At 47.0% G+C, this 24919-nt stretch overlaps 1 protein-coding gene across 1 annotated transcript in view; it reads left to right on the top strand.

Annotated features, from left to right (window-relative positions):
- SLC30A7 (solute carrier family 30 member 7) overlaps positions 1-24919 on the top strand; it is a 225300-nt gene that overhangs the window by 54655 nt on the left and 145726 nt on the right. The window contains exons 4-5 of the mRNA XM_085601904.1: positions 16391-16478; positions 17343-17469. Of these exons, the coding sequence (XP_085458030.1) occupies positions 16391-16478; positions 17343-17469 (215 nt within the window). The remainder of the gene's footprint in view (positions 1-16390; positions 16479-17342; positions 17470-24919) is intronic.

Genomic DNA, 24919 nt, shown 5'->3' on the forward strand with positions numbered 1-24919 from the left:
TAAGAAAGGCCACAACGAAGATGCATTGCTTTGAGGCGTTGGAGGGCCCGGTAATGCAAGGTGCCCGGGAAGATGGCCTGGGTGGACGCCGAGAGTAGGCTGACAATGCGCGCCAGTTGCCTGAGGGAGGTGCGTGACTGGGTCAGGGTCCTCCGAATATTGTGACGAATTTTCGTCAACTTGCGAGAGGGAAAGTCGAGAGAGGATGCCACTGAGTCGATGAGGAACCCCAAAAAGTTGACCTTCTGTGCCGGCACCAAGGTGGACTTGGATTCGTTGATCACAAAGCCCAACCTCTGCAGGAGGTTCACCGCCGATTGGAGCTGAGCTGCCAACATTCTGGGGCACTGCGCCATCAGGAGAATATCGTCGAGGTAGACGATGAGGCGAACTCCCGACGCCCGAAGACGTTCCATGACCGGCCGAAGGACCTTGGTGAAACACCAAGGGGCTGACGACAGGCCAAACGGAAGAGTGGCGAACTCGAAGGTCTTGTCCTTCCAGAAAAACTGGAGAAAACGCCTGTGAGGCGGAAATATGGGAATCGCCAAGTAGGCGTCCTTGAGATCGAGACGCGCCATCCAGTCGTTGGGGTGAAAAATATCGCGGAGAAGATGGATCCCTTCCATCTTGAAGTGGCGATAGACAAGCCACTCGTTGAACTCCCGAAGGTTGATTACGGGACGTTGACCGCCATCTGGCTTGTCCACCAGGAAGATGTTGCTGACAAACCCTCTGGGATGAGGGGAAGATTCCACAATCGCCTCCTTCTCTAAGAGGGAGCGCACCTCTAAATCGACCAACGCGGCGTCCGTGGCCGGACTGGTTTCACGGGATCCCCTTGGAATTCGATGTGAAAACCTTGCACCGTCTGCAGTACCCAGGCATCCCCCGTGATGGAAGTCCAAGCCTCTGAAAAACGCGCCAGACGGCCCCCCACACTTAGACGGGAAGAAGGGAGAACACTCACCGAAGGAGTTGGAGGCTCCACCGCCTCTGCCGCCTCGACCTTTGCCATGCCGACCTCTTGTTGGGTAGATGTTCCCAAATCTCGCCTGGTCTTGTTAACGGCCTTGGTTGGAGCCTTGTCCCCTGTTAAAAGGGCGGCCGGACGAGCGGCCCCTATCACGTCCGGCCCCGCGGAATACCCGAGGGTGAAACACTCTTTTGATCGAAGACTGGGCCTTGTCTAATGACGTAAAGGTGTTAACAAATCGCCCCAGTTCCTTGATGAACGGTTCCCCAAATAAGCCCCCCTGGGCGACTGGGCCTGCTTCCGAATCAGCTAGGTCCCCAAGCTTGGGGTCTATCTTAATAAGAAGAGACCTTCGCCTCTCCGTAGACAGGGCGCAGTGGGTGTTCCCGAGGAAAACAACCACCCTCTGCGCCCAAGAAGAGAGATAATCAGGGGAAATGAGGGAACCGGAAGCTTTAGCCTCTTCGGCTATGTCTAAAATTTTGGTGGCAGGGCCAAAAACATCCAACAGCTTGTCTTGGCAAGCCCGCCAAGACCTGTCTATACCCTTCTTGGGATCCTTCACAAATTTTTGTAAGAAGGTGGCCATGCGGGCATCTATATCTGGGGTGGCTGCCACCTTCCCCTCCAGGGACGGGCGAGGACACTCCGCCCGGAGGCAATTACGAACTCCCGGTTCCAACGGCCGCCGGATACGACTGGCCACATATTGGGCTACCTTGAGCGAAGGGGCCCAGTCCTATGACCGAGGGTGCAGGATGTCGTTGGGGTTCAACATATCCGCACAGAGGTCAGGGTCACCAAAGTCCGGGCCTGGGCGAGAAGGGCGCCAGGGGCGAGAGGGACCAGCTTCATCGTCCGCGTCCCCTTGATCATCTGCATCACCCCGATCATCCACGTCAACCTGGTCATCCACCTTCAGGAGGTGAGGGCCCAACTGGTGCTGCTGGAACAGTGCCTGATAATGCTTGCAAGCTAGCCAGAAATGCCTGCTTAAGGCGACTGAATGCATCAGCGTCGACACCCGAGTCAGAGCATCAGGGACAGCATCACCTGGCGCAGGGTTTGGCGCAAACTGCGCAGCTTGGGTAAAAAGCGCACAGGCCTTATCAATTTTCCTGGTCAGTCATTCCTCTAATGGCGCCATAGCTTCTGCAACCGCAGTGTGAATGGAACTGTCCACTGCGTCATAAAAAGAGTCATCCCAAGGCAGGGCATTAAGGGGCTCCTCCTCCCACTGGTCATCCTGGTAAGTCCCCTGATAGCCAGCCATGACTCCAGGCAGAAAAACAACCTTCTAAAGGTAAGTGGACAACTAGACCTGCAGGTCAGATAAGGGGGACTGGGTGTCAGCCTACACTTTGGGCAAGCAGGGCTTGCGTGACAAAAAATGGCTAATGCCCCGGACCCAGCAGCCCAGGTGCAAGAAGAGATAGAAGTGGGTGATCTGCCTACCAAATACGGGCTCTAGAAACCTTCAAATGCCCAGGACCCAACAGCCCAGGTGCAAGAAGAGATATAAGTGGGCGATCTGCCTACCAAAAACGAGTCCTAGAAACCTTCAAAGTCCCACTTACAGACTCCTTCAGAGCGGACAGTCACTTGCTTAATACGGACCCCTTACACCAAAGCTTCTGCCTAATGGCAGCCTACAGACCCCACACTGGCGTAAGGTAAGGGGCGTGCACAGTAGTATAAGAAACAGCTGCCTAACGGCAGATTACAGACCGAGGCGGGTGTGAGGCAGATCAAGGCTCCACCTCGGCGCTGCTCAACGGCTGAGAAATGCGCAGAATGTGCGGATTGCCGATAGAGCTCGCGCCGCGGAAGAGGGCACACAAACTCCCCCTAGCGGCTGGAGGAGCGGACCGCGAGCCAGCACCAGCATCGGCCGTTAGGGAGAAGACGCTCTCACAGCCATAAACAATCCGGCCCGCGTAGCTGGCGCGTTTGTCAGCACATGCAAGAACCTGTTGAGGAAAAAGCAGCGCTAAGCAAATAAATAGAACCGCTAGCGAGTGCCTGTAAACATTGTCACTAAAGGACACAGAAGGCGAAATAAACACAAGTATACCGTTTTAAAGGTTGCTGACAGCAAGTAAAAAGCATGAGGCCATGAGCCAACAATAGAATCAAAGGCAAAGATAACCACACATTTCCAGAGAAAAAAGGAAGGCACTTATCTGGCTGCAAGCAGCGAGGAAAGAGGAGTAGAGGCTGACAGAGGACTATGAGATGCTGATTGGTGGATTCCCACGGACACTCTGTACATGGACTGCATACTCTATTGTTAAACTCTTTTCCATTCCCTATGGTGTATGGCAATGTTTGTTTACCAGTTCTTTAAAATGGCTCCTTGTTAATAAAGTGGAGAAAGATAAGCATAATCCTGCCTCCGGTCCTGACATAGAATTTGCTTGTCAGAACTTTAAACTGTAGATACAGAACGTTCAGACTGAAGCATGCTACTTGTCATGTGCAGCAACAGAAACCTTTCTGCTGCTACGCAAGGCCGCTTTACAGCTTTACATGTTTTTAAAATACGTTAGTAGCTTTTTAAGTTAAACAGCATTGAAGTTTAAAAATATGATACAATAAGCCCAAAATCATAACTCTGTTTCACACATATATATATATATATATATATATATATATATATATATATATATATATATATATATATATATATATTCACTGAAAAAACCATAGGTTTCACACAAGTTATAGTTAGCGGACATTTTACTGATAAAAAACCATTGAAATTCCCCCGTTATAGTTAGTGCAGGCAACTATAACTCACGCGACCGCAATCCTCTGCTGATGCTAATACTGTATTTAGACACTTATTTACCCATTTCTTCTTCCATAAATTTTTAGCTATACATATATTACAAATATTTTTTTTTCATAAAGACACATATGTCATCAGCAGAGGATTGCGGTTGCGTGAGTTATAGTTGCCTGCACTAACTATAACGGGGGAATTTCAATGGTTTTTTATCAGTAAAATGTCCGCTAACTATAACTTGTGTGAAACCTATGGTTTTTCAGTGAATTTGCAAGGTTTTTTAAATGCTAATTCCTAACTATAACGTGTGTGAAACCTATGGTTTTTTCAGTGAATTTGTACGGTTTTTGAAATGCTAAGTTACTTTACGCCGTTCGTGGCGTGCGCGCCCACTTTACGCAGTTCGCTCCGTGCGCGCACGGTGCGCTTCGCGCATCGCGCGCCCACTTTACGCAGTTAGTGCTGTGCACGCACGGTGGGCACGCGGTGCGCTACGCGCACCGCGTGCCCACGTTACGCTAGATGGGCCATGTGCGCACACGGAGGCCGTATTAGGCACATCGTTGTTAAATGTTAAATATTACTTATTCTGTACATTTAAAATATGCCATGCACAAAAGGAGGCCTATGGCCACCTTTTGCACACTGGGGGTGGAAAACGTGGACATTTTTTTATTTCTTATTTTTTTTTACCGTAATCGTAATCGGCGATTTTTCGAAAATTCTAAAAATTAATTTTTTTGCCTTGTAGGTTCTTTGGGAACACCATAATCATGACTGGGTGGTTGGGAGCAGTTTAGCAAACCTCTTTTATTGTTTTCCGACTTTGAATTTCCTCAACTCCCCTCAGAGTGCGAGAGAGAAAATGGCGGCCGACACTTCCTGGTTTCGACCGATTCGAATGTTTACTAAGATCTAACAGCCAATCAGAATCGCGCACGTCACCGTACGCGTACGGTAAGCTTACCGTAAGCGCACGGTAAGCGCACCGTAAGCTGCCACAGATATATATATTGATTTAAAGGCTATTTTCTCAGGAACTACTGAACAGATTTACACCAGACCTACAAAAGGCACTTCCTTGACCTGTAGACTACCTCTCTGCCAAATTTCAATTAACTCTGTTCAGCCGTTCGGGCTGTAGCTGTGTCTAAAGGTCCTATGGAAAAATGCATGGGGAAAACGCGTTTTGGGACCCCCCCTTTTTTCTCAGCCCCCACTTAACGAAATCCCCCCGAGACTTTCAGGGTAGGAGCGGAGCTTAGCGCCCCATTAGTTTTGAAAATTTCGCGAGGATTCATCGACCGGCGCCAAAGTTATTCAAAATAGAATGTTGCGGTTTTCCTATGGAAACAGGGTCCTAACTATAACTACCTACTGGCGACCGCCAGTAGGTAATATATATATATATATATATATATATATATGTGTATATATATATATATATATATATATTTATAAAAACCCATAATTCAAAAGGAACTGGGAAATATGGAAAATATTTCATGGTTATCTGTAAAATATAGATTTTATCAACATCATGGCATTCCCCAAACCACTGAGCAGTGCTTTAACATTGTCAGGGTGACTAGGATTAAGTGGCATGGGAAGGCCAAATTATTCACATCCAATTATGCCGCAAAAATGCTAGTTATGTGGTATTTTGTCTATTACTATTTTCATCCATCTGAGAAAATACATTTTTGGTGAACTCTGCAAATTGTTGCTGTTGGTTTTTATTAACAATTTATTCAAATGATGTGTATACACGACCTAAACATTCGAATAAACCTCAATGCCATTGTTAGCTGCACTTAGAAGTAAACAGCCTTTTCAAGCTATACAAAAATAAACATGTGATATAGACAATAAATAACTATACCAGGTGTAATTGCCATCCAGTGGTTCTAATGACGTTTACAAACTACTCAGTCTTTAGCCTTATGGGTTATGATGTCACCAGGACAACTCAATGGCAATATTGGACCATATTACACAGTTTCCTGATATGTACCCCATGTATATAATCTATTTAGCAAAAGACACACAATTGACGGACGGAATGCAGAACAAATCAAAACATTCACCCCCAGTAAAGAGATCTGGGTTAAATCCATCATTCTTTTGCTCACCATGCCACCCCAGTTTAGACCTGGCCATATGCAAATCAGTCTTGACCCTGTGCCTCATGGGAACAGTCCAGCCCGAACTGCCAAGCCAGGTCCTTCCTGGACCGAAAACTAGCATCCTAGGACTGGTTTCGGGGTTTCACCCCTCTTCAGCCAGGATAGCTTGATTCCCATGGAATGTTGGACTGTTCCCATGAGGCACAGGGTCAAGACTGATTTGCATATGGCTGGGTTCAAACTGGAATGGCATGGTGAGCAAATGGATTTAGGCCCAGATCTCTGTACTGGGGTGAATGTATGACATTGTTCTGCATTCTGTCCATCAACTGTTGTTTTTGCATCTGTCACCCCGAGTGGGAAGGGTATGCCCAGTTGTGGGTCCCGTGCTCTCCATGCCACTGAAATCAAGCTATTCTGGCTAAAGAGGGGTGAAACCCCAAAACCGGTCCTAGGATGCTTGTTTCCAGTCCAGGGAGGACCTGGTTTGGCAGTTCGGGCTGGACTGTTCCCATGAGGCACAGGGTCAAGACTTATTTGCATATGGCTGGGTTCAAACTGGAATGGCATGGTGAGCAACAAAACGATGGATTTAGGCCCAGATCTCTGTACTGGGGTGAATGTATGACATTGTTCTGCACTCTGTCCATCAACTGTTGTTTTTGCATATAATCTATTTAGGGCTATTTTTGTTGCCACCCAGGGATGTACATTTGGTTACATAAATAAAGGCAGGTGAACCTTAATCAAGGATGTCATAGTTTATAGGATGAATACAATTTTTAAAAATACTTGTGTTGAGTTTTTCATTTTTATGTTCATTCAAAGAATTGGTGAACTTTTCATGACATTACAAAAGGAAAATGTAGAGTCTCTGTAAAATGTACATATTGTAGTAATGATCAAATACGGAAATAACACATGAAAAATGGCACAATAATCCATATGTACAGTTTTAAGCAGTTTCATCTACTAAATATTCATCCCAGGATACATTTTTGAGTTCCTGTAATGACATAGCATTTAGCTAACAGAGCCATGGTGCATAACTTCCCACTTTACTTAACCTGCTCTTCGTACTTAGTCAAATCCATTATGTTCTTCCCATATCTGACATGATTTTTTCACATTTTTTGGGACATCCCCTACCTTGATATACCACTCTGTCCACTGCCCCATACACCAGTCCATTTTGTGGGGTCCATTTCTCAATGTCTTGTGGTGACGGGCTCCCCATCATTGTGCTGTATCTCTGTTTGCTGGTGGAACCCAAGCTTCTTATCAACCTACTCCCATTATTTCTCTATAATCAAGCAACTGCTCAGTGTGTGGGTAAAGTACCTTCCCAGCCACAGGTTCATGGACACATTTCACTATTATGACACCCAAATTTGCACAGCTCAACCCTTGTGTAGTGCACTCTGGAAAATGTTCATTTGGACCTAGGGAAAACAGATCTTGCTGATAATTCTCTTGGGTGGAGGTAGATGCTTCCTCTCCAAACCCATTTTCTATTGGGCCTCTCTTTCTTCCATCCGGCTTTGAGGCTGTCCAAGTTTTTTGTCTGAGATTTTGCTTTTTTGACCATTCCAGGCACTGGTAGCCTTACCTCTGGCGGTGACACATATAGCAATCCTATCACCCCCTTAATATATAGTTGTTTGGGTGTTTTGTAAATTGTATTTGGCATGCAATTGTGTAAATTAAGTACCAGGTGAACTGACTATAGAAGAAGCTTTATTAATTCAGGAAAAAATATGTGTTAGACCTGGCACCTTGGTGTGGGTCTCCCTTCCATTTTTCGCTGTTGCCTCATATGTTTTTGCTGGTGTTAGTTGCTCAGGGCCCTGTGCCACTGCTGTCCAGTGCCACAGTGCAAGTACTCCCTATTGTAAATTGATGTATGATTTGTGATTCCATGATTGGTTGGTTTGGTTTACCTGTCGGACCCTAGTACAGTGCCCCAGGAGTGCCCAGGGCTTGTAATCCAAATACTGCTGGTGGGCTTGCAGCACTGGTTGTGCCACCCACAGAAGCAGCCTGTAAACATGTGTCTAAGGTCTGCCATTGCAGAGCCTGTGTGCAGTCTGGTACTGTCATGCTGACTGGGCAAGTGCACCCACTTGCCAGTCCCTAAACCTTCCCTTTTCTTCATATAAGACACCCCTATGGTAGGCCCAAGGGCAGGGTGCATTGTAAGGATAAGGTAGGACATGCCCTGGTGTGTGTGGCATGTTCTAATAGTGAATTACAGCCATTTTAGTTTTTCACTATTGCAAGGCTACCTGTTCTCCATAGGCCAGAATTGGAACTGGTTTGGACTGGGCATAGGCCCCTCTGCCCTCAGCGGACAAAGGATTTTGGGGTATAAGTATTGGGACCCTGATCCCAAGAATTTAGATCACTTTGGGAAAACAAGAAGAACCTCTGCTGAGGGAGGAACCAGAAGAAGCTGAGGAGGAAACTATCCCTGAACCTGGGGGATTGGCCTGCAGTGGTTGTCTTACTGCCAAAGAGAGGAGAAAGGAACTTTGTGTGTACTTTTGCTCAACTTGTGAAGGATCTCCAAGGGCTTGGAAAAGAGCTTGCCTCCTGCTGAAGTCTCAGGAACAACAGACTTCACCCCCCAGCTCCCCAAAGTTCTTTGGAAGTGCCTGCTGCTGTTGTTGGGCCTTCTGATGGACTGCGTGTCGCAAGGAGCTGGAAGCGCGACTCAAGAAGGAGAAGCTTGCCGCCGTCGGAGCTGTTTTCGTCGCATCTCGTAAAATGTGTCGTTGCTGCAGCATTTCATCGAGCGGAAGCGTCTCGCATCATCCAGGAAGTGTCTCGCAACGCCGAAGAAGCGTGTCGCCATCGCAGCCATCGTAGCTGATGCATTGCACCGCATCAAGAGAAGAGTCTCGCATCGAGGAAGAAGCGTGTCGCCATCGCAGCCATCGTAGTTGTCGCATTGCACCGCGAAAAGCGCCTCGCATCCACGGAGAAGCGTGCCGCCGTCGGAGCTGCTGTCGTCGCATCGCGTAAAGGAGTGTCACCGCTGCAACATCGCATCGAGCGGAAGTGTCTCGCAAACGTCGGAGAAGAGTGCCGCTGCCAAGGCCGCTGTCGTTGCATCGCGTAAAGTGTGTCGCCGCTGCAGCTGAAGCATTGAGTCTAGTCTTCTCGCAACACCGGAGAAGCGTGCCACATCTGGAAGATCTTCACGTCTTTATTTCTTTGCACCAAAAACTTAATCGCATCAACATCGTTGCAACACTTTTGTTGCCCTGCGTGTCGCATCTAAAAGGTACATTGACTTAAAGTGTTGCATCTAAGAACTTAAGAGAACTCAGCAAAATTCTACCATCTAAAGTAACAGTATTGTGTTATGTAAAGAATACTTATTTTTTATATAAAACCTGTGTGGTGTCCTTCTGTAGTGTTGTCACTTGATTAATGTATGTGCTTTACACTGCCTCTGAGATAAGCCCGTCTGCTCGTGCCAAGCTACCAAGGGGGTGAGCAGGGGTTATTTTACGAGTGTATCCCCTTACCCTGACTAGAGGCGAGGGTCCATATTTGTCACAAGTGAATACCTGTGCCAACTAGAGACCCCCAAGTCTAACATTGGTGGTCAGCGGTGAGGATTCTGGACTTGCATTTGTGACTTATGTACAGTGATTGGTGAACACTACTTAGTGAGTGCAGACCATAACGCAACCAATACTTGTTGGTAGATTTCTTTTTGGGACTTTCTATTTTTGAGTACTGCCAAGCTTAACCATGGTGGAGAAAGCAGCATCCATAGTCTCTGTTGATAATGAATGGGAATGGGAAGAAGAGAAACTGGAAAGCTACAAAGTACAACAGCTGAAATTCTGTTGCAAAAAATTTAATGTTTGCATTACTGGATGCAAACATAAGGCAGAGTTCTACAAGGCGCTGAGGGCCTGGGTAGAAGCAAGGAATGCCACTGATGATTATAATGCAGATGAGCAGCTGGATGGGCCAGTGGGTCCAAGAGGAAGGAGAACCGCTTCCCCTGCCGGTAGCAGTGTTTCTGGTAAAAGTCTATCTCCAAAGGAGTTGGCAGATAGAAAAGAGTGTTGGATGCATGAACTTGAGCTGACCAAGCTTAAGTTAAGTGGGCAGTTAGAATTTGAAATGCAAAGTAGAAAGTTAGCCCTAGAAGAGAAGAAACTACAGTTTGAACATGAACAGATTTTGAGGGAGTTGGAGTTGAAAGCCCAGAACTTAGGGAGTACCCCCTCTGGTGACAGCACACCGTCAATGCCTGTGGAATCTAGAGTATATATCCCTAAAGATGTATTGAAGGAATGTTTTTAAAATGATGATATTGGGCAGTGGTTCAAGGCCTATGAGGTAGCCATGTCTTCCCACCGGGTCCCTGAAAAGGATTGGGGAGCGGGGTTGTGGGGACGGTTCCTTAGTGAGGGGCGGGACACACTGCTAGACTTGCCTTCTGATGTCTATAATTCCTATCCCCACATGAAAGATGCATTGATGTCTAGATATGGTTTGACCCCTGAGATGTACAGACAGAGGTTCAGGGGTTGCACCAAGATAGCAAACAGTACCTATATTGAATATGTCACTTTTTTCTGCAGAGCATTGGATGGTTGGGTGAAGGGTAGCAAAGTTGATGATTTTCAGGGACTGCTTGATTTGATTGCATGGGAGCACTTGTCAAGTAACTGTTTTCCTGAGCTATGCCAGCACCTGACTGGTAGTAGGCTAATCCTAGGAAGCTTGCTGAGGAGGCGGACCGCTGGGACAGTACCAGGGTCCACAAGGGTCACGTGGGAGACTCGGCCAAGAGTGGGCAGGGTCCACAGCAGAAGAGTGGGGGGGACAAGGGTAAACAGAGGGAGTTCCATAAGAGGCCCCAAAGTAATCCCCAAGGGAACCAAGGGAAAGGTTCTCAGCCTCCCCCCTCCCCCCCCCAGAAACCGTCAGGGGCCCCGACAGGTTCACCTGTTCAAAGAGGGCCCCCGAGATGCTACAAATGTGGAGAACTGGGTCATTTTGCCAATGATCCCAAGTGTTGCCTGTTTGGAAAACCAGCCCCCTCTCGTGCAGCCACCCGGCAGATGGCTAGTGTAGCCCTGGGTGAGGAGATGGGTGCCCAAGGTGGGTGGGGTCCCGCAGAGATTTCCCTTGTCTCATTAGTTGACTGTGAGGTGGTTCCCAGGACCCAGCTGCCTGATAACACTAAATAATACAGGCAGTGGGTGACCATCAATGGCCATAGAGTGGAGGCTCTGAGAGATACAGGAGCCAGTGTGACAGCTATCAAGAGCAGGTTGTCCCTGGAGCATTCTACCCAGTTGTTGCCGCTGAGAACACGGAGAGTCACTGCAAGGTGGCTCAGGTTCCCTTTGAGTGGGGGGGGTCTCTGGTACTCTTCAGGTAGCTGTGAGGCCCGCCATGCCTGTTGACTGTTTGTTAGGGAATGACTTGGAGAGCTCACCTTGGGCGAAGGTGGAGCGAAATGCACATTTAGAAATGTTGGGTATGCCTGACTGGGCGTGTGTGACCACCCGGTCAATGGCAGCGAGTAAAGGTGCTAAAGAGGACCTGGAGCCTGAGAGGGAGGCCCAGGTACCTGCCGTCAAGAGTAGAGGCAGAGTGCGTGGGAAACTGGCCCCTGAAGTTCCCACGGTGCAGGAGGGAACAGACCGTGAGGGGGATGCCCTTGACCCTACAGGGGTACAGGTAGCCGAACTGGGGGACCTGCCTGAGCTGACCCATTGGCAGCAAGAAGGAGGACCCTCCAGGGAGGAAATCTGCAAGGAGCAGAAAGAATGCCCTTCTCTTGTGGGTCTGCAGCAACAGGCTGCAGACCAGGCAGCAGGTGATCAGTCGGGATCACATTGGATCTACTGGGAGAATGACCTCCTGTATACTGAGCCTAAGGTTGCTGAGCCTGGGTCAGCCCGTGTGCTGGTGGTACCCCAGCGCTTCAGAGCCTTCCTGCTGGGGCTGGCTCATGATGTTCCATTGGCAGGACATTTGGGGCAGGACAAGACCTTTGAAAGGCTTGTCACACATTTTTATTGGCCCCAAATGCGCAGGAGTTCAGACACTCACTGCAGGACATGTCAGACTTGCCAGGCAAGTGGTAAGAGTGGGAGGGAAGCGCAAGGCTCCTCTCCAGCCCTTCCCAGTAGTTAGCACTCTCTTTGAACGGGTGGGTATTGACATTGTGGGGCCACTGGACCCCAAGACAGCCATGGGCAACAGTTTCATCCTGGTCTTGGTGGACCATGCCACCCGGTACCCGGAAGACATACCTCTGAATACAGTGACGGCCCCCGTGGTGGGACGAGCACTGATGGGGAATTTTCTCCATAGTGGGATTCCCTCGCAAGGTAGTGTCTGACCGGGGAACCAACTTCATATTCAAGTATATGAAGTCGCTGTGGCAGGAGTGCGGTGTAATCTATAAGTTCACCACTCCTTACCACCCCCAAGGAAACGGGTTGGTTGAGAGATCCAACCGAACCCTCAAAGGCATGATAATGGGTCTTGAGAAACCCATGAGGCATAAGTGGGACGTCCACTTACCATGCCTGCTCTTTGCTTACCGTGAGGTGCCACAGAAATCTTTAGGGTTCAGTCCCTTTGAGCTTCTCTATGGACACCCTGTGAGAGGACCTCTAAGCCTGGTCAAAGAAGGCTGGGAGCAATCTCCCAGGAAACCTCCCCAGGATGTATATAGCTACATGCTGGCCTTTAGGAACCAGACTAGGCGTTTCAGACAACTCGCTGAGGCGAATCTGGAAGCCAGCCAGGAGGAGATGAATCGTTGTACGACCAGAATGCCACTCTGGTTGAGCTAGCTTTGGCCTGGACAGAAGGTGTGGGTCATGGCCCCAGTGGAGCCCGGTGCGCTCCAGGATAAGTGGACCGGCCCCTTTGAGGTTGTGGAGCGCAAGAGTCCAGTTACCTACTTGGTGGACTTGCAGTCTCCCAGGAACCCCTTGAGGGTCCTGCATGTCAACCACCTGAAGCCCCACTTGGAGAGGTCTCAAATGGGCGTGCTCTTGGCAACAGATGCTGGGATGGAGGAGGAGACCGAGCCTCTTCCTGACCTCCTGTCAGCCAGAGAGCAAGATGGGTCAGTGGATGGTGTCAACCTCTCTTCCACCCTGACCCCTGAGCCACAGAATGACTGCCACCAGTTGCTGGGACAGTTTTCGGATCTGTTCTCCCTGGTTCCTGGTGTCACTGATTGGTGCGTCCATGAGGTGGACACTGGGGATAGTACATGTGAGGCACAAGGCCTACAGAGTGACTGACAGGGTAAGAGCTTGCATCAAGGAGGAGGTCTCCAAGATGCTTGCGCTAGGGGTAATTGAGTCCTCTAGCAGCCCTTGGGCTAGCCCAGTGGTCTTGGTCCCAAACGCTGCCGCGCCGGGTGCCACACCCGAACTCCGGTTCTGTGTGGACTACCGAGGGCTCAATGCAGTCACCAGGACTGATGCACACCCCATCCCCAGAGCTGATGAGCTCATAGATCGGCTAGGGGCTGCACGGTACCTCAGCACGTTTGACGTAACGTCTGGGTACTGGCAGATCACCTTGACCTATGGGGCAAAGGAGAGGTCAGCATTCTACACACCAGATGGGCACTACCAGTTCCGGGTGATGCCCTTTAGGATGAAGAATGCCCCTGCCACCTTTCAGAGGTTGGTCAACCAGGTGTTGGCTGGACTGGACTCGTTCAGTGCCGCCTACCTGGATGACATCACAGTGTTCAGCGCCAGTTGGGAAGAACACCTGCGCCACCTCTGGGAAGTGTTGATGGCGCTGCGGAGGGCAGGCCTCACGATCAAGGCGAGTAAGGGCCAGATCGGGCAGGGTTACGTGGTGTACTTGGGACACCAGGTAGGGAGCGGCCAGGTGGCGCCCCTGCAGCCCAAGATCGAAACCATCCTGGCTTGGGAGCCGCCCAAAACCCAGACAGAGGTGAGAGCCTTCTTAGGACTCACAGGTTACTACTGGAGGTTTGTCAAGGGGTATGGCAACATTGTTGCACCCTTGACAGAGCTGACTTCCAGGAAGCAGCCAAATAAAGTGATTAGGGCTGACACCGGTCAGGAAGCTTTTGAGGCCTTAAAAGCTGCTATGTGCACCGTGCCCGTGCTCTTGGCACCCAACTTCTCCAAGGAGTTCATAGTGCAAACAGACGCTTCAGAGCATGGTGTGGGGGCTGTTCTATCACACATGAATGAGGAGGGCCTAGATCAACCTGTAGCCTTCATCAGTAGGAGGTTACTACCACGGGAACAGAGGTGGAGTGCTATTGAGCGTGAGGCTTTCGAGTCACTGTAGCTGCCAGGAGGGGAGGGGAGGGGAGGGGTGGAAGGTCAGGATTCACACCACAATGCTTAAACAAAAGCAGCATGTTGAAGCTAGCAATCTTGTCTATGTTTGGCCACCATCATGACCACGCCTGCTCTCACCACAACTTTTCTTTTTAGCTGCCAGCCATTGGTCTCTCTGATTCTTCCTTGTACATTTTGATGGGGAAAAAGGTTCATGTGGGGGCACTTTCTGAATGTATGACCACCTTCAAGACAGATAAGAGGATTTTAAAGGATTTAACCCTTTTCACAGTGCCTTCCCACTTTAAATTTAAGTATCTATGAAATCCCATACCGGGTCTGATGGAACGCATGTATGTTGCGATCTTTGGTTCCTCCTTATGCTTCTTTTCTTCCCCGAGAACCAACCACATCTTTATAAAAACTCTTTGACATTTTTTAAAATGAGCGGTCTCGAGGAAATATTTGTAAAGGAGCCACAAGAAGAATGCATGTATTGTTGACATCCCAACTATTTCTTAAGAACTGTGAAAAAAACAGACTATGCTCTCAAGCAAAACCTTGAATGGAGGAGGCATGTTTGTACCCGCAAGTAGACCACTTTGTTTGAGTAATAATATGTTAGAAGTACTAAACCATCTCTGAAAAAAATAGCACCAGTTCAAAAACATGTTCCTTTTTTAAAGGAATTGAGGTTGAAAGGTGTGGACCTGAACTGGTCCTTCTCCACGTAATGTGTGTGCTTTTCGGAGAAGCCTGCCCTCTTGTTGATGGGGCACCCATACCCCAAAAAGGTATTAAAAGCTCTGGCACAACTTAATGCTGTGATTTCCTCATGGACCACTATCTCTATGGCCAGCTGGATAGTAGTTGGTCATCACTTAGCTGGTTTTGAACATCAGTCCCTAACTTATTGCCAAAGGCTCTCCCATTAGCAGTTCAATAATTAACAAGGTCCTCCTCAATGAGATATGCATTAACGGCCCGCTCCATTCACAAGAGCTTTGTTGACCGCTTTGTCCTCATTGATTTCCAAGAAACCTTGCTGATAGATGATGAGAAAAGCATCTTTGTCCATGACAACTCCATTGACAGGCACGTTGATATTTTCTACAGCCTACAACTTTTATCAAATTCAGCCTACAGTTCTTATTTATGTTCCAGGTGTCCCCAGTAAGATGGGCCCTTAAGCTGCCCTAGAAAATATAAGAATGAAATGAAGCACGCGGTGGAGGGATCTGAGTAAGAGGTCTTCTCCTGATTTAGAGAACTAAACTTTAATATTACATTTGATGAGGGTCAGGTATATTATGAAGACAAATATTTTAAAAGTGGTGTCGATTCACGCATCTCCCTTCCACCATACCTATGTTTTGTTCCCTGAGGGCCCAGTGCATGCTGACTTTTGGGGACCATTACAGATAATGGTCGATACTCACTATAAGCTTTATGGACCAGATTTCATAACTACTCATCTCTTAAACACCATCAGGTTCTTAATCTACGCTCATGACTGCATCACATATGCATTCTTTAGCTTCTCCGCCTGGTCCCCAATGAATCTATGGAATAGCTCCTTCTGGCACCAATTCCTGAGATCCCTAGCCGTCCTCATCCGAAAATATTCACTTTTCTAGAGTAAGAGAATGAGGATGAAAAAGAAAAAAAAATACGTTTTCAAAATCCAGAGTAATTGCGAAGCCTCAACTGCCCTGCCCACCCAGAAGGGTCTCTTGTCATCCTGCAGTTCAAACTTACATGGGGAGTACTTTCGGCCTGATACATAAATCTTCCTTGCTATGAAACACAAGCAAGCACGGGCGAGGCCTGCACCTTATTCGTCATCACCCATCACTACACACCACACTACTAGTTAGTTTTCAGTGTTGTGCCTTTGCATGCCATGCTCCGTCTGGTTCTCGAGACACATCTACCCACGACACTGCCCTACAGTTCGCTCCCATTCGTCACTTGTTTTGCACCTTAGTGCCTTAAACGTCTTGTAAATAGATGTTAAAAAAAGTGCCTTTGCTTATTTGAAATATGTTGCTATACACGGAAATGCTTTACACCCTCTGTAAATTTCTGTTCACTGAGGGTGAACCTTAATTTGGATCACTAGTACTAGTAGTAGTCATGTTGATTTTTTCTTTCCTCTTGGTTTGCACAGGTATGTTCGAGCAGAAGTGCTGGCTGGTTTTGTAAACGGCCTTTTTCTGATCTTCACAGCTTTTTTCATTTTCTCTGAAGGAGTTGAGGTATGTTGTTATGAAGTTAAACTGCAAGTGTTTGTTTTCCTTGCTGACGTGTGTTTCTTTGCAGAGAGCTTCTGAATTAGTATTGCAGATCTTAAAATGTAATGGATTTTAAGTCTGTGGTAACCTATCAAAACTTTAGATTTCAATGCTGTTTTTTTGAGGAAACAGTAAATTAGTGTGTTTTGTAATAAGTGCAAAGCCAGAGTTGGAAATGTACAAACGAGTACTGAAGAGTGAGTACATTAGTGTTACTATTCCAGGAAGTCACTGCTTTGCTTGGTTGCTCACCTCACTGTGACTATTCCCATCAAGCGCATGGTGTAAAATTACACTTATACGCGCACAGTACCCCATAGAGTCTGTTGGCGCCAATCTTGAGTTTATACTTTAATTGATTCTGTGGGCGGTGCTGTTCTGAGAATGCAATACCATCCAGCTATAAGTGTCTCTATTCGAACATACTTATGCAGTTTGCTGTATAAAGTTCTCCCAAGTGTGAGTAATGGTTGGTTCGAGTTGCTTCTTCTTTAGAATAAGAGTCTGTTCTAGGTCTGATCTGTACAGAGTCAAATTATACTTGTCAAGTGTGCTGTGCTTAGTACTGTGGGGAGGACGCCAGGTGGACTGGAATGTCCACCTGTATCCTGCAGCTTCTATTGCCTGCCATTCTATGTTTCCCAAGTACTGGAAGAGTTAATGTCTTAAACAAAAAACATGTAAAAAAACTTGTTTTACCATTAGTTATTCTTCTTAATATATTTTTCGTGTTTTGTAAAGTGTTATTTGGCCTAGTATGTGGAACAAAATAAAAATGTGAAATTAATAAGTGATGTCCAGTGAAATAAAGTATGTTCTGATTTTCAGAGAGCGTTGGAGCCGCCAGATGTGCACCATGAAAGACTGCTGCCGGTTTCTATCCTCGGATTCCTAGTGAACCTCGTAGGAATATTCGTATTTCAGCATGGGGGCCATGGGCATTCGCATGATTCTGGTATGGGTGATTTTCACTGATTACTTGTTTCTGCTTGGGTGCTAATTGCTGTAGTAATGTGATGTTGTTTGGACTGGCTGCATTTTTAGCTGCGTATCCAATTGTCTGTCTTGGTTGGTGATCAAGGTAAATATTCTTTCAGTACGCGCTGTTCAAGACTGCTCCTGTGTGCTGGAGTTGGCAAGAAATATGAGAAAATAGAAAATGATTGTGAATTTGAAGCTGGAAATAGGATTTAAAAAAAAAAAACCCATCGGGTGCCAGAGGTAAGGTGACGTTGTTGATTCCATACTAGTGCCCAGAGGGTCACTAGTCTAAGAGTTGGACAACAGGATAGGTGTTTACCACACTTGTGAGCTGTTGTTTGGTTGTAGATAAGTTGCCTGGTACCTTAGACAGGCTGCTAACGGCAACAAACAGAAACACTCTATTAAGAGGCGTTTTCTCTATTTTCCTACCACTGAGCTAGGCCTGGGGAAAATCCTCCCCTCGAATAAATTAATTTGATTTCCTAGAACTGGCACTCTCACCCCCTCCGTGATGTCTGTTGCGTTACTGGACACTCTTCTGTAACATTCAAAGGAATTGTTTCTGGTGTTTTCCACTAGTTGGCATTACACATACATAGGGTACCGCGTGTTAACTTTATAGTGTTGCCCCACTATTCCGTCAGCTATGCACACATGCCTTCGATGCCCCAGAACCAAATCAGTACAGCGGGGCTTGGGAGGTTGCCAGAGGCCATTTGGAGCTGCACAATTTGTTCCATCACATTCCTGTCTCCATTCATCTAATGAGTATACTGTGTTCATTTATTATCTGAAGGGCCATCTGTAGAGAAATGAAGGCAATGCTTAAGCTCCTTCCATAGCATCAGGAGCAAGGTTTGACACTCTAAAGTAACCAGGCTTAATAATAATAGAGGCAGAAGCATTGGTTTCTAACCCCTATGTTTTTTAGGTCTCGCATGACCCAGCGCATGCGCTGGTCTGGCGAGACTTATTGAGAGGGCTCCAAAAAGTGCTACCAGGCCAGCCTAGAGCTACAGTGCATGTGCGAGGGTGCGCGCGCCGCGCTTTACCGCGATTACTTTCACTTTCGCGGCCCCGCGGCCGCTTTGATGTTTGATCGCGATCACTTTCACTTTCGCGGCTGCAGGGCCGCTTTGCATAGCCAATAGGTCTCGCTTTTGGGACCTTTATAAGTATTTAGTTATGCAACTGTTGCATGACTAAACACTTATAAGGTCCCAAAGGCGATACCTATTGGCTATGCCAATGCTTGTTTTATCAAGCTTTTGCTCCTCAAGGCAGATGTACATTTGAACACCCACCACATCATCTCATATCGGTTCTTCGTAAATGTCCGATTTCTATCATGCCGATGAATTAGCAAGTTTTTAGCATTCTTAGAACAATGTGGTTCAGTAGGTAATAAAGTAAGGCAGCCCAGTAGTGAAAATATCACCAAAGTGTGGAGACTAGCCACTTCTTCTCTTTTAAGGCAATTTTTGACCATAGTTACCCCGATAATATCTTTAGACTAGTGTTTGCCAATTCATTGCAGCAGCGATGTAAGTTCATCGGTAAAGTTTAAGGTTATTTGCTTTCCCATCCGGGAATTCCCTGACGTCCCCAGAAGGGACAGCACATGATCTGAAGCATTGTAGACCCTTCTGCTTCCTACCCCGTTGTATCCCCAGGACAGAGATAGAAGCATGCTCCAGGGGCTGATTTGTTCTGCTGATGTTTAAGATGTCGAAGCCAATGACAGCCCACAGTAGGAGACAGTAATGAGGATGTTACACTGCTGCATGGCACAGTTTCAGGTGCTATTCAGAATTTGGGGCTGTGTGCAGACCACAACATGAAGTCGAGGCACAACCAGGATGAAGAGAAGATGGCGTGGCAAGGGTTCTCGCTGGGCAGTGGAAGCTACAGATTGGAGAGGCGAGAGCTGAGGTGCAGTAAATAAGACTTGGGGCATGAAAGGGGAGATGAGTGCAACTTGGATGTTGTGGAGAAGCCGTGCAAAATGGAAGGAAGCTTGGCAGATATTTGGGGAGGAGCACAACATAGGTTTTTTGGCCCGTTCCGTGCTGGTGAGGAATAGTTACCTGTTAATGTCTGTCCCTAAACAATGGTTTCATCTCTTACATGACGTGCTCATCCTTCGGGGAATTGGGGGAGGGAGGGTTTGTTGTGCTAAAAGGTCCATTGGTTGGACAAATAGATCTAATATTAGGTGCGTTATGGAAAGTACCCCAAGGTCACTGGTGTAGATCCTGGCCATTACCTTGTAATAAAGTTTAAAAGCAAAGAAGTATTTTTAAATATATTTGATAGTTTAGTTATAGTTTAATATATCAGTATCATATTATCTAATGTTAAAATATGCGCACAGTTAAATCGCCAAAACAATGAAGAACACATTTTATGGCCTCTTAACAAAACTGTTCTTTCTTTGGATGAATGTTTGAAGTTAATTTCTGACTGAAAGAATGAGTTGGCATCAGGCCTATGTGATAACTGACAGGTTGACAAAGTAATTGTTCCCTCATTTGAGCTCACTCCTAATTTACACCTATCTCTCTGGTTAAAGCCTGCTTTCGAAATTCATTGGATTAATTGCTATCTTTAATTATTTGTGATTTAAAAAAAATCTTTTTAAATTAGGCAGTGTGTGGCGGTTCGATTAGCCTGAACAAATTCTTATGCATTTTTTATGCAAATCAGAATAACAAATTGTGTGAATCCTACCCACATGACACTTGCTCTTTTCCCATTTTCTGGCATAGGGAACAAGTTAGAAACAAGCATTTACAATGCAACGATCTCGGCATTGTTAAAGTTAGAGCTATTGACATTGCTCATGACATTATTTTTGTTTATGTTTTTGTTTTTAAAACATTTAAAGAAACGGCATTGTTATTTACAAAGTCAATAGCTTAATCACTCTCAAATGCGAGACCTATTGCATTTGCACCCACACACACAAAGCCACCCACACACACAGAGCCACCCACAGAGCCACTCACATAGAGCAACCCACACACAAATAGAGCCACCTACACACACACACGCAGTAGCCCACTGACCTATTTACATTATGTGCACTTTGTGATCTGCATGGTACATGTTCTTTGCTGCAGGCACATCAACCCTATGTGCTACCTTTCCAGGAGTCAAAACTTCCACTAGACAAAACTCCGATCTCTCTCTAGGAAGAACATTAAACATCAATCATAAGTATACAGTTTTAGAAAAATACACTTAGTGATCCTCCTAGGTAATAAAGGCCACGCAAAAACAACTGAAACATTGTGCACAAGTCTGTTGTGAGAGACACTGCAATGTTTATTCTGCCAGAGGCAAAACATGCCTCTTGGATTTTACAAAAATATAGTAAGATCGGAATGCGGACCACGAAGAATAAAGCCATACTATCATCTCCTGAGACTACAGGGTTTGTAACTGGCAAGTTCAGGTTTTGCTGAAGGCATAGTAGTTGTATTTTGCTGGGAGAGAGGATGCAAGCACAAGTGTAAAAGTTGTGAGAGAGACATATCGATAACAAATGTCAGCAGCACTATTTATGAGATGACAGCTTAGCCGGCTCCAGCCTCAGTAGGGCGTGGACCAGTACACGTAAAATAGTTGGCTTTTAACCCAGCTGCTCACCGTGGAATGGTACGCGGGTGACCCCCAGGAGGTTGGGTGCATGTACAGGACCACAGGCACCCTCTCACCACCCCCCTGAAACCCGGCTCTGGCGCACACTGAACAAGCAAGCAATACCTTCCGCCATGATGGGTCCGGGCTGATCTCTCGAGAGCTGTGCGGGCAGCCTACAGCGCTCCGCGACAGGAAGAGCGGTTCTCACGAGATGCGTGGACGGGTTGCAGTGTAAACTCGCATCCGGACCAGGGCTGCTATAGGTGGCACAAGTGCAACAACAGCTCCACGACACAAGCTAGTGAGTGCTCTTCGATTCAGGATTAAATATTTTGCAAACTGGAACATGAAATGTGCCAGACTCACAAATGTGTGTATTGCACCATCCGGCGGCCGAGCATAAATTAGCATCTTATTTCCCACCTTATTACGTAATGCTGACAGCATCTCATTCAGCCAATATGTTATTCGCAGGCTGACGTTTGCATGTTATTTGGCGAGCATCTTTTTCGCATTCAACATTCTAGAACAGCTTTCATGATCTAAATATTAATTAAATACAACTGCAGTTAACTGGACTTTGAATCGGGCAAGACGGCACACTATTATAACGGTAAAAGGCCGCGTTAATAGAATAGGCATGGAAAAACCCGAAACATCACAAATTCCCTAAGCTAAGCCATGAACACCGCTGCCTTTCTCCGAGGTCAAGCAGAAATGCCTCGGAGAAACGCAGCGCCGTTTTCGGATTCGGGGGCGTGTTTTTCTTTCTCTCCTCTTGCCATTGGCTGTAATGTTTACATTCCAGAGGACCGAAAGAATCGAAAAAACACGCCCCCGAATCCGAAAAAGACGGGGCTTGTTTGAAGAGACAAAGCTCTTCTCCAATGGCTGACCAGCATTTAAGAGGCCAGCCAATGGAGAAGAGGGAAAAAAGGGGCGGGTTAAAGCCCCACTCCTAAAACGTTAAATCTCGCGAGCGAGACTGCGCAAGCGCAGCCTTCGCTAGCCGAGACCTAAAAAAAGTAAGACAGGGAGTCATTTTTAGGTCTCGCCTATTCTATCCCGCAGGGATGGATAGGCGAGATTATAGTAAGCAGTCCGAAAAGTCTACCTAGCTGCGGATCGCGTACAGTTCATGTGAGCACAATCACGCGCATTGTCAACAACTGCCACAACCACGCGCATTCTTTACAGCTTCCATTTTCTACCAGACACTTCGGGCGCGCGCGCCGCGCTCTCCCTCTGTTGCCACACGCATTCAGCTCACCAGGCTGCACACCCCCTCACTCTCCATATGGTCGCACGCCTTTTCTTTGATCTCCGCCACGCGTTCTCACAGGCTCCTCTCCGCCCACGCGTCTCTCCCCTTCCGTGTTGTTCCGCCCTGCCCCTCTTTCTAGCATCTTTTTCTGATTTTCGGCTTTGTGCGACTGACTACTTGACCTCATGCCTATGAGTTTTGCATGCGTCTATTATATTTATTTACTTTGAATGTTTTTTTATTTAACTTTACGCACCCAAACACGTTCATTGTTTCCTTTCCTTCTTACATTCTTATGCCCAAAAAAAATCACTCTCTCCACAAACAGCACTTTTATCCTGTCTCGCCTCTCTGTGTTTTGCTGTCTGCCCTCGTCTTCAATAGTTTCCAGCCTCTGTGTTCTGCTTTACGCATCCAAACACGTATGCTTTTGTCTGATTTTCCTGCTTACAATCTCATGCAAAACAAACAAAAAATCACTCTCTACAAACAGCACTCCTCTCCGCCCAAGCGTCTCTCCTCTTCCATGTAGTTCCGCCCCGCCTTTTCTTTCTCGCATTTATTTTTTTTGGGCTTTGTGTGACTGACTACTTGACCTCTCGCCTATGAGTTTTGCATGCGTCTATTATATTTATTTACTTTGAATGTTTTTTTCTTTTAACCGCCGACGCGTCTCTCCTCTTCCATGTAGTTCTCTCCGCCTTTTCTTTCTCGCATCTTTTTCTGATTTTCGGCTTTGTGCGACTGACTACTTGACCTTGTGCCTATGAGTTTTGCATGCGTCTATTATATTTATTTACTTTGAATGTTTTTTTTTTATTTAACTTTACGCACCCAAACACGTTCATTGTCTCCTTTCCTTCTTACATTCTTATGCGAAAAAAAAATCACTCTCTCCACAAACAGCACTTTTATCCTGTCTCGCCTCTGTGTTTTGCTCTCTGCCCTAGTCTTCAATAGTTTCCAGCCTCTGTGTTCTGCTTTACGCATCCAAACACGTATGCTTTTGTCTGAGTTTCCTGCTTACATTCTCATGCAAAACAAACAAAAAATCACTCTCTCTACAAACAGCACTTTTATCCTTTTATTCTGTTTTGCCTCACACAATGCCCTACACACATTAGACCACACAAAATGCCACCTCACACACTGCCCTACACACATTAGACCCCCCAAACTGCCACCTCACACACTACCCTACACACATTAGACCCCACAAAATGCCAACTCACACACTGCCCTACACACATTAGCCCCCTCACACTCTGCACCCCCTCACCCTCAAATAAATAAGAATACAGTTTACTTCCAAGGCACTGCAGTCATTTACGTGAGCCAGTGTCAGATTGTGTATTTTCAATACTAATACAGCCTTTAAAGAAAATAGAAATACAGTTTACTGACAAGTCACTAACCAACACTGCCCCCCTCTCACACAGACCACACACAATGCCCCCTCACACAGACCGCACACACTGCCCCCCTCTCACACGGACCACAAACACTACCCCCCTCACACATACCACTCACACTTACCCCTCCACACAGACCACTCACACTTACCCCTCCACACAGACCACACACACTGCCCCCCTCACACAGACTACACACAATGCCCCCTCACACAGACCACACACACTGCCCCCTCACACAGACCACACACACTGCCCCCTCTCGCACAGACTACACACACTGCCCCCCTCTCGCACAGACTACACACACTGCCCCCCTCTCGCACAGACTACACACACTGCCCCCCTCTCACACAGACTACACACACTGCCCCCTCTCACACAAACCACACACACTGACCCCTCCTCACACACTGACCCCTTGACACACTGCCCCCACATACACTGCTCTCACACATAACCCACTCACAGTGCTTTAGGTCACACACACTGCACCCTTACACCCCACACACACACACAGCCCGCACCCTTTCTCACTCACACTGTGCCCTCAAACAATTCCCCCTCACACACTTCCCTCTTACACACTGCCCCCTAGTTTGTACGATGTAAGTAGGTGCCTTTTCTAAATTTTAACAAAAACACAAATGTTACAGGATCAAAGCGTTTCTAAAACGCATCAGTAGATTTTTGGTTTTTTTCGTCGGTTAATGTCTATTGGTGCTAGGTGTTTTGTGCTTAAATTAGAATTTTTGTTTAACTTTATTTAACAAATGAACAAAGTTCACACTGCCCCCCTCTCACACAGACCACAAACACTGCCCCCTCACATATACCACTCACACTTACCCCTCCACACAGACCACTCACACTTACCCCTCCACACAGACCACACACACTGCCCCCTCACACAGACCACACACACTGCCCCTCCTCACACAGACTACACACACTGCCCCTCCTCACACAGACTACACACACTGCCCCCTCTCACACAGACTACACACACTGCCCCTCACACAAACCACTCACACTGACCCCTCCTCACACACTGACCCCTTGACACACTGCCCCCTCATACACTGCTCTCACACATTACC

Source organism: Triturus cristatus, chromosome 4_2 (assembly GCF_964204655.1).
Source record: "Triturus cristatus chromosome 4_2, aTriCri1.1, whole genome shotgun sequence".
NCBI classification, from domain to species: domain Eukaryota; kingdom Metazoa; phylum Chordata; class Amphibia; order Caudata; family Salamandridae; genus Triturus; species Triturus cristatus.